The sequence below is a fragment of the Ursus arctos genome, unplaced genomic scaffold (assembly GCF_023065955.2).
Source record: "Ursus arctos isolate Adak ecotype North America unplaced genomic scaffold, UrsArc2.0 scaffold_15, whole genome shotgun sequence".
NCBI lineage: Eukaryota > Metazoa > Chordata > Mammalia > Carnivora > Ursidae > Ursus > Ursus arctos.
In genome coordinates this window covers 4,097,105-4,107,935 of record NW_026622819.1, presented here as the reverse complement: position 1 = coordinate 4,107,935, position 10,831 = coordinate 4,097,105, and the positions used below count along the sequence as shown (strand labels likewise).

General features: G+C 47.7%; 1 protein-coding gene across 1 annotated transcript in view; it reads right to left on the bottom strand.

Annotated features, from left to right (window-relative positions):
• Positions 1-1,141: 1,141 nt before the first annotated feature.
• Positions 1,142-10,831, bottom strand: part of ICE1 (interactor of little elongation complex ELL subunit 1) — a 56,236-nt gene continuing 46,546 nt past the window's right edge. Inside the window, exons 17-19 of the mRNA XM_026506660.4 lie at positions 8,891-8,997; positions 3,026-3,124; positions 1,142-2,204 (exon numbers count right to left, since the gene is read on the bottom strand). Coding sequence (XP_026362445.2) covers positions 2,023-2,204; positions 3,026-3,124; positions 8,891-8,997 — 388 coding nt within the window. The 3' untranslated portion in view covers positions 1,142-2,022. The remainder of the gene's footprint in view (positions 2,205-3,025; positions 3,125-8,890; positions 8,998-10,831) is intronic.

The following is a 10,831-nucleotide window of genomic DNA, read 5'->3' as shown; positions in this document are numbered from 1 at the left end:
AAGATTCATGATTCCAACCACCAAACCTGTGCACCTGTCCCCAACCCCAGGTACCCAACTCAGTAACCTGGGAATCTCAATTCCTACCTGTCCCTCTCCCCCAGTGCATGAATTTAGCAGGGATCCTACCTCCAAGATATACTTGAAACCCATTACCCTTTATCTTCTGTACTGCCACCCTATGCTCTCCCCAGACTTCCTGAGCGGTCTCGGCTTCCCCTCTTGCCCTCCTTCCATCCCTTGCCCCAGAACAGCCCTAGTGAAATGTGATCACATAGGACACCTCTGCTCAAACCTCCACCCAAGCACGAACGAGCCCAGGGCTGCCCAGGACCCAGTGACGGCAGTTACCTGTATGACTGAACGAACAACACTCGCCCCCTTAAACAGCATGTCCGGGCTACACCAGCCTCCTTCCCGCACACAGTGGGCTCTTCCCTCTCAGAGCCAGTCACCAGTCCAGGAGCGTCACTTGTTTCTTCTCAGGGCTGGCTCCCCCCTCCCAGGGCCTAGCTCACCTGCTACCTCCTCACAGGGCCCCTCCTTGACCAACACACAGAGAGGAGTGGCCCCGGCTACTCCAGCGTGAACCGCCGCGCTTACTTCATCGCGCTTACTACAGTTTCTGACAATTTCTGACGCTCATTCACGGGGGGGGGGGTGTTCTCTCCCGGAGGTCACAGGTCTTTGCCAACTTAGCCCTTGCTGTCTGCTCTCCAGGCCCCCCCTGCCCCCCACGAGGCCCCTAATACGAGTACATGCTCAGCAAACACTGGCAGGAAGAACAACACGCCAACAAAAAGCTACCGAAGGGCAATGCAGTTATTTATAAATCTCAATTACGTTCATTATAATTACTTTAAAAACACGAGGCAGGGGTAACAAAATAGTTGTCACATGTTAATTTTTACAGGGCAGCAATATTTCTAAGTAAACGAATCCGATCATGAGGGCCAATCAGTACATAATTATCTGGTCTCCAATATCGCTACGAGCATCTCGGAGAAACACGCTCGATGATGGCATGTAATATTTCTATCATTTGGAATGGCCATTTTATCTTTGGTTAGAGTGGAGAATTTTCCATCTTTGGTTAGAGTAGAAGTAACGCCCAGTGTCTTCACTGATCAGAACAACCGTGTGCATGGCTTACTTTTATTTTTTATTATAAAAAACACATACAAGAGTTTTAAGAAATGATGAATATAAGACAAATCAGAACCACGGTGAGTTATTAAACCCATTTTCTATGTACAAATACTAAAATTCCGAAAGTGGAATATCATCAAATGTGAAACACATTATAGCCCGGTCCATATATACACGGCACACACAGAGACCAGCCCACGCGCGTCTCTGGATCGTCTATGTACACGTCGCTGACACACACCCTGCAACTGAACTTCTACTCTTCAGCCCTCCTTGTCCTGACACAGTGACAGTTTGAAGGACCTGCAGAGACAGGACGAAGATGCACTGGAGTGGGTCTCTAAGGCTCTCCCAGGTTTTCCTCTGACCAGTTGTACCTATACCTTGAGAAACAATTTTGTAGCCCGTCTCCAGCTAAGATAGTGGGAGAGTCTTCTAGCTCTTTCTTAGCCGATTTATCTTTTCCCTAGTCAATCATTTCAGCGCAAAGTCCAAAATTAGCTCAGGAACCAAATCAATGCCTTTATATTAAATTCATTATAAAATGCCACTCAATTTTAAAAAGCGACTAAAAGGACACTTTCTGCAGCAAAAAAGGGCTAAGTTCAAGTTTTTGTTGTTTGACCAAGACACAATAATACAACCCACATGTCATGGAATCACAACAGCCTTAAGTGAAATGTATGCGGTTTGGGGAAAGGCAGCCCTGCCACGGCTGGCTTCTGTCTCCTCGCCACAGCGACGAGAGCCTCTGGGCATTTCTCTTCTACGTCTTTCCTTCTGAAACCTCAGTTTGTGCTCCGCGAGCTGACTCATCTATTTATACTCGAGATATGTAAAGGCACTTCTCTAGACGCAGTGGCGTGGGGCGGCTTAGCCGACCTCCTCCGCACACAGCGAGCTGACTTCCTCCAGGCAGCTGAGCACCGCGGAGGGCACGCTGTGCGCGGTCTCTTGGCGCCAGGCCTCCAGGATCTTGGATATTTCCGCTGGATTGCTGGGACTCAAATCACAGAGCGCGTACACAGCCGCCAGCTGGATGCCCCACGGGATATCTGCAAGAAATTTTCAGATCAGTCGTTACACAAGAACACGCTTGTTATTCAGAATGTTCGTGTTGTCCTCCACCAAGTCACTCCTCCCATACAGGACACTCTGCCGGCAATGAAAAGTAGAACAGAAAAACCCCGTGACGAAAAACTGAATTAAAGACGCATCTGCAAATGGGAAGAAACAGAAGACCAGAAGAGCTGTGTGCAGGTCCCGGTGCCGGCCCATCTCCCGGGCACTGGCAGAGTCAGCACAGGACACGCGGCCGCAAAGGTCCCGGCCTTGCGTGACCAACGCCAAACTTCCCAAAGCAGCTCCGAAGAAGCATACTCCATACTGAAGTTTCGACAAAATGTGGATCCCAACACATTCGTCAAAGAAGTGACTCGAATGGACAGCCACAGGAAGTGCTTCCACATGGGCTCTGAGCACAAAGCACGCAGAACCGAGTGAGAAGCAGCCCATCCTCGCGCCCGCCTGCACAGCGCACGATCAGAGGGGTGGCAGGGGCTGGCAGGCCACCGCGAGGCCCGAGACTCTGTTGTGTGAGCCTTCTCATTTAGCAGAAGGTTACTGAGAAGCTATTTAATTAAACTCCGGTGCAGCTAAATTGTAGTTAAATTGTAATTCAAACACCACAACCCAAACCCACAGCCGCTCCAACGTCAGTGCTGAGAACACGGGCAGAGCCGCGGCTTTTCCGATTCCTCCCCTCCCCCGACCACGCACCAGTGAAGGGCACGGAGCACACGCAGGGAAACTTGGAAAGGGTTTAGCGGGAGGGATGCAAGGGACTCAAAAATCATTTCAGTGCACAAAGGTTTACCTTCGTCCTGGGCATGCTGTATGAACATGCCAATGACGGAACTGATATTCTTCACGGCCGACGGGAAGCCTTCCTTCAAGCCCAGCTGGCCTAAACGACCTGGGGGACGCAAGGGAAACAAAACGTGAGCAACTGTCAGTGAAATGTTAACGTGTCGTGAGACCTGAACATTTCTGCTCTCTTTCCCGTAACACTACTGACGTTAAGCTTAAGGATCCTAAGTTCAAATGGGTACATGTTTCTTACACGAAAGCAGGTTCAAGGGTGAGGCGCCAGGGCCCCACAGAGCACCGTGCATCTTACTGGGGGCAGGGGCGGTGGGGACCAAGACGACCAGTTACCCCCGCTTTCTCTCACACTCAGGGCACAGACAGCGCACAGCTTTCCCAGCGAACGTATCATAAGGAATGGAATTAGGAGAAAGAGCGGCTGCAGCAGCTCACTGTGAAATGGCAGACTTCTGTGAGGTTCCGAGACCCCCTGCGAGGCTGCCCAGCACGCCCGGCTTTGGCTGAACACTCGGCCCTCTGACCCGGCTGTGCAGCACAGGGACTCTCCAGTGTGGTTCCCCCAGAGTCCTCAGGGTCAAAATGATTTTCACGACAACACAGCTTTCACTCAGGAGTGACCTGCCCTCTTCCCAGGGCTGAGAGCAGACGGACGGAACGAAAGCCAGGGCCCTGGGATGACTGGGCGCTGGGCACCAACCAGCGCGGTGGCGGCGGGAGGTCCCTCCGGAGCCCTAGGCGCCCCGGGTGCAAAAAGCGAGTTGCACTGAAGAATGTCCTCTGTGAAGCAGTGACAATTACTCCTGTTAGATCTAGACCTAGGTACACAAGTCTGTAACCTTCTGTGGTCGAAGGCAGGGACACCGCACACCCGGGCACACTGGCTGTCCCCAGACACACACTTGTGCATGCAGTTGCTTGACCTGGGAGGGGAACCGGGCGCTTCTCCATGCAACACCCACATTTCCCAGAAAGAATGACTGACAAACTATAGCTATTCAGACCGAGACAGGAATTTTCTCAAAAATGAATAAAGTGAACCTGTCACTGCCGTCAAAGATAAAGTGTGAGCTCTTAAGCAAAACTAGAATTTTGGAAAAATCAGCCACTCGGGGTTTGACAGCAACAAAAATTTAAGACTTCTCAGATGAGATCAGCGATGATATTAATGCCTGTTTTCTCGATACTGTTGACATTTGGAGGATCTATGCAAATCAATATTTTCCAAGTGAGAAGAGCAGGTCACAGAATCGTGAATGGGCAAAAGGCCTCCTCCAGGCATGTGCGAGAGCCCTGGGCGGCAGGGCAGGAAGGCTCCCCGGAAGGGTTCAGACTTTATGCTGCATCCAGCCTTCAGGGAGTTACCCCTTGTTGAAGTCAACGCAGTGTCAAAGAAAAATAACAATAATGATCTGAAACGGCTATTAAAATACTCTCCTTTCATCAGCTCTATACAAAACTGGATTTTCTTCACACACTTCAACCAAAACAACTTTACTGCAAGAGCCTGAGAGCAGAGCAAAGAGGTCCATGAATCCAGACAGTAAAGAGGCCTGCGACAAGATAATGGGCCGGTTCTCCTCACTCTTGCTGCTGGGGAAATACCATTCACAGACAATGTCATTTATGTTAACACTGGTTTATTATTATTAATGTTAAACGCATAGCTAAATGTTATTTTCAATTTCGAACATGCTAACACCTGGTAGATACGACCTGGAGTGACAGAAGCTCCGGCGGTTCTCACCAGCGGGGACCTAAAGCCAACTGAAGGCTGACGCAAATAAGACGATGCCCCACAGCTAGCACCCGCTCACCCAGTCCTTCCTCTATTCCAAGGGTCCTGGGACTCGAGCCTGCTTCAAAGCACAGGCCTCATTCCCTCCCTCAGGACGAGGCCTCATGCTCCTTGTCCCTCCTCTCTCATGGGGAGAGGACTCTGGGACACGCCCAGATGAGCTCTTAACCACGTCCTCTTCCTGGGTTAACGACAGGACCCTGCGATCTCACTGTTCTGTGTCCACGTTTTCTCAGTACTACACACGTTCTCAGGTTTGTATATGAACCCAGCCCCTTGGCTTCATCTCCATCTTGAATATGGAGAAACTGAGGCCCAGGACACTACAGAAACCTTTATTCCTTAGCATCCCGGAGAGAAACCAACTTAGTGCTGGTTACATGCGACCTGAATATTGTGACAGAGAGCAGACACTCAATAAATTCTTACTGATGGATGAACGCCTGGAAAATTTTAAACCCAGAATGAAACTATGAACATCTGGATAATTTCTGGGAAATCTTTCACTGAGGCTGAAAAGTAATGTACTTCAGAGATGAGGAATTTCACTTACTGATCACTCAATTATCTGCTTCCAATTAGATCAAACTGGTAACTGTATGCCACCAGACCTGTCCTCCCAGACAATCTACCATGGGTGTTCAACACATAACTGATAGTAGAGATGGGGAAGGGGCATGTACCAAACATAGATGTGGACTGGTCCAGCCCTGGAACGTGAATGCATTCCCAGGTAATACAGAACCCTGTTATAATGGCTTCCTGTTCTTTCAGTTAAAAATGCTTAATGAATTGGATTTTATAAACTATTTAAATTAATGGAGCTATCAGGGGTAAAATAAGAGGAAATCATGACTCAGAGGCAGGTGGCTTAGGGGAAAAAACTTACATATATGATGACAAAGATGACAGACAAATTTGCTCAATACATGGGAAGAAAGGTCTTCCTACAGAAGGAACAGGAGTCCAGGGTGGCTCAGCCACATTAAACGACAACAGGTAAGAAACGTGGCCTTCACCTCCGTGTCAAAGACAGCATTGCACAGCACTCACGGAAGCGTGAGGAGGGCAGCTGGGGCCTGCTGGGAAGGGGCCCAGGTGGCCATTCAAGACTGCAGGTGCACACGTACCATGGGAAAAGTGAGCTCAGATAATTTCAGAGAAAAGGGAACAGGTCTGGGAAGAGATTGGGTACAAATCGACAATGGTTACTTCAGTCAGCCCCACAAAAACCTGCTATGGGAAACAGTGTTCTCCTAGCTTCTAGGCTCCAGTCAATACCAGATGGGCCATGGGGGGTTAATAAGCTCTTTGGGGGCAAAAAAGGTACCACACAGCTCTGCACTCAACTCGACCCAGCCGCATGCTGAACTTCAGTCTCCATTCTGCCACCTCCCCATGGTATGACCTCAGAAACGAGGGCTGAGCCTTTCCAAGCCTCACGTCTGCCCCAAAACGGGCAGACTGAAGCAGGTCCTACCACTTCTCCATGGCCCCTGAATCCAGAGCAATGCAAACACTCTACAAAAAGCTCTAACACATCAGCACTGAAGATATTAGAACCTCACCCAATAATCCTACATCTGCTAACAGCGCTGTTCACAGCCCTACCCACCTTCAGACGACCCTGAACTGCTCTGACAGAAAGTGCCTCTTACTTCTTATGGAGTGAAAAATCTAGTTAGGGTTTTGCAAATCTGGAAATAAGAAAAAACACAACTCCTTTATTTTATGAATCATTAGTGATTTCGGTCATTATTATTAAATCATGGCCTAGCAATTCAATGACTTGCTAAATTCTTCAGAGAGTGTCAGCTTCAGAAACTGCAAGAAGGTTCTCTAAAGGAGTTTCTTCTTAGAAATAGTTTGAACTCCCAAGTCTGACAGGTACACAGAAGGGTCCATGCACATCTGACCCTGACACGACTCCTCAGAACTCTGCCGGCAGGCCTCGCCTGTCTGTGCTCCCCACCCTCGATCGCCCACCCACACCCCACCCCATCACCCAGCAATATCGCTTCGGTGGACAGACAGCCAGAGCACCACTGGCTGAGCCACACTGGCCAGCACCGGCCCACGGCACCATGGCCAGCCTGGCTGTCCCAGCAGCCCTCTCCTGCGTGCAGACCGAAGGAGGGCTCTCCAGGCCTGGCTCTGCGTTCACTTTCACCATCACCACCTCCTAGTTATCCACCCTTTGGATCACATTCGATATTTATATATTATCATTTTACCCTCCAATACTGTTAACTATGTATTGTCAATTACTCCCAGAATATATAACTTATTACATACAACTTTAATTATGTGAGTATCCATATACATTTTCTAAAAAGCTTCTCAGGCAATTTGGACGACCAGCCAAATATGGAAGACTCCTGGAAGCCAACCAGAGGGGAGACTCATGCATGAGGCGGACCCTCCGCCACAGATGCACAGGGACTGTGCGGAAGTCACCAGAGGTGCAGGCTTCCACTCTCCCACACCCGTCTCCTCTCCTGTTACGACCAACACACATGTAAACAAACACCTCTGCAAACACCAACGGCAAAAATCACACCATATTTTATAAGCAGGACTTCAAAAAGTTTATCATGTTTTTTCAAAATTCCAAAGATACTTTATCTGGGTCAATATATCTATTTATGGATTTAACAACATCTCCCAATTTTTTAAATTTTCAAATAGGTTTTATAATTTAAAATGTCAGTTCCAAGTATGAACATTTTCTTGAATCCCTGAGAGAAGATGCTCCTGAAAGCAGAGTAAGCAGACGTCCGGATGCCAGCCGACCGCTGAGAATGCTGTCCCTGGCCCTGCTCTGTCCTTACTGCTTCCGGGTTAGGGCTGAAACTGTTCCTCAGGGGATCCTGACATAAGGACTCACTTCCACTACCTTTGCAGGCATCTCTTCTAATTCCCTCAGCGACTCCAGCAATCACTTGGCCCCCACACTCTCTTTTTGGTAACTTCACCCCAAGTGTATTTCTGGTGCTATCCAGTGGAATTACATGTCTTCCTTGAGAGCAGGCTGCTGCTTGGACCATTTTTCATATTTGCTTAGCACCATGTTCTTCGGTTTGCATGTAAAGTATGCACGGGAGCAGGAAAACCTATTCACTGAGACGGCAACACAACTCGCCGTTACATATATGTCACAGACAGACCTACTTATGGGACTTACTTAGATAACTTAAATATTCACAAACCTTATTTCAAGTGGTACTATCTCAAAGTTCTAATTAATTAAACTCCAAAGATCCTTAAAAGTCATGGTGAGTACGTTCCAGCCTCTGAGGGGCTGCAACACAGGTATCAGATGAGCCTCGACGGTGTGCCCCAGGGGCAATGACTACGTGCTACAGATGGAGAAGTCCACTCAAAGTAAGAAGGGCCTTCTGAAAATCAACAGATCCCATCACTGATAATTCTGCAGGGCCTGGAGAGGGACTTGTCAAAGATGAGGCAAGGAGGAAAAAATAAGTAAAAATAAAAAATAAATAATTGTGTGGGTGACAGGGAGCAGAACTAAAAACCCACTGAGGTCCTGTTCACCCAAGATGGAAGAGAATCCATGCCTCATTTAAAATCTGTTTAAACAAGGATTTTCATTTCTGTATATGGGCTTGAGGAAAACAAAGCTAGTCCCCAGTCACAGAGCTGTATGACGTGACCATGACTGGGCCAGCAGAGAAGAACGTGGTACATGAGGGGGAGACAGCAGGTTATAGACACCGAACGAGACCCAAGCGTCACGGACCACAATTCTGGGTGCTGGTGCACACGTGTGCGTGTGAACAGAAGGACCTGAGCAGCACACATTCGATCACACGTACGATGGACCACATGAAGACCTCATCTCTGACAAAGTCAGAGAAAACATTAATTTATAAAGAAAGAGTGTGAGCGAGGAGAAGGCAGTGAGAATGCATCCACTATGGCGGTGGTAAAAATCCATCATTACAGTGAGGGTTTGGTTGGCATCTATTATTACACTTTTATTCTCCCACCAAGACATGATCAATAACAAGGAAACATTTCATAAAACAGACAACTCACCAATCAGCCTCAGTATCGATGCTATAATAATATCAGGAGTATATGCAATGTTCGCATGTCCTTTCCTGTATTTTATCCACTTATCCATTACAGGCCACAGCTCTTTACTAGAAAACAGAAGCATATGTATATATGTGTGTATATGTATGTATATTTATGTACAGGAACATGAAAAGCATGCATGCTCACTATCACTCAAATATTAACAACTTAAAAAAGGCCCATAAGAAAGAGACAACTGATAAAGAAAAGGGACTTTTCTTTTTAATTTACTTTTTTTTAAGTAGGCTCCATGTCCAATGCCGGGCTGGAACTCACAACCCTGAGATCAAGAGTTGCACGCTCTACTGACTAAGCCAGCCCGGCGCCCCAGAAGAAGGTCTTCTGAAAGTGTATGAGATCAGACACTGGAAGCTCATACACTCTCCAACTATTCGGATATTTGGGCCCACACGGGCTTAAAAGAGGCTACAAATGCCTATGCTTGCATCTTTACTCTGTTTTCACCCTTTTTACAAGGCTTTGAGTAGGGACCCTGGACAACATCCCCAAGTCAGAACTGTCAGAGGTGGGAGTCTGGATTTTCACTGGGACCTTCCAGACATGCATGTGGCACCTGTGTTCTAGAAGCCTCTACCATGTCCCAAGAGGAGCAGAGAGCTCAGAGGCAACAATCAAATCACACGTCAGAAACTCTCTACTGACTGAAAACACTGCCAGCTCCTTTCTGCTTTCTTTCTTCAAAAGTGTATTTACTACTTATGTGGTATTTATAGTACTAGAAAAATTAAACGCCAACACACACAAGAAAAAAGTAAATTAAAAGCACCCCAAATAATACATTTTCAGATAATATTACTCAGCTAATTCTGGACTTTTCTTTCCCCATGCTTCTCTAGGTGCACGTATGTATAAACCCAGGAGAGGTGACCACAGCGCTTGGGGCTCCGTGTGGGGCATTGCTCAGGCAGAGATCCTGCTCTTCAACACTCAGTCCTCACCCCCCACAGGGATGCCCAGAACCACCTCTGGTGGGCTTACCTGCACCCTGCTGCTGGGCTCCCCCGAGGAGTCAGGAGGCGAGGCCCACAGGAGGCACTTACAGCTCTACACAGACGGTACTGGACGGACCGCACCGTCACTCCCTTAGTTAGCAAAGCACGTGAGCTACTCCCATGTCAATACCTAAACATCACTCACAGCCATTTATTTTAATATGGCAGTATCTCCTTATATACAAGTACCATAATTCAATCCCCTATAGTCTGACATGTAGATAAATGATCTGTCCCTAGTGTTAAAGAGGAAAGAGAGCACAGTTTTCCACAGAACACATTCAAGTATCTCCAGGATATGAACTATCAATCCTTTGTGAATCCTTTTTACTGTCATAAACTCCTTTAAACCAGCCTTTCTCAATGAGACTTCCAAGAAAATTAAGATCTACGGAACGATCACCTGAGTGACAATTTTCTCTGTTCTCCCATCTCCCATTCTCCCCGAGGTGGTATGTAGCTAGTGCCAGAACTCTCAGAGCACAGAGAAAAGCGGATTCCGTACGTAAAACAGATGCCTGAGACGTAGCTCCCTCCTGAAACCAAGGTGAGAAGGGCTGCCAAGCTGCAGTTCTTACTATGTCTGTTCACGTGGGTTTTCCAGAGTATCTGAATGTTCAGACCTGCTCAGGACACTTCCTCCTACGCTAGTCGTGGATGGCTCCCTACACGGGCACTGCTCTATTGAGCTGGGGATACGCCAGTGAACCCAACCCCTCCTTCACGAGAGTCACTGCTGCTTGGAGAGAGATAGTAGTAACAGAATGTAATGAAAAGAAGCTATAGCCGCCACAAAAACATAAAGCAAGGGGATGTGACAATAATACAAGTCTTTTAACAGTAGTTTTACCAACTCTTACCCAAATCAAAATGTCACTTGTAAATG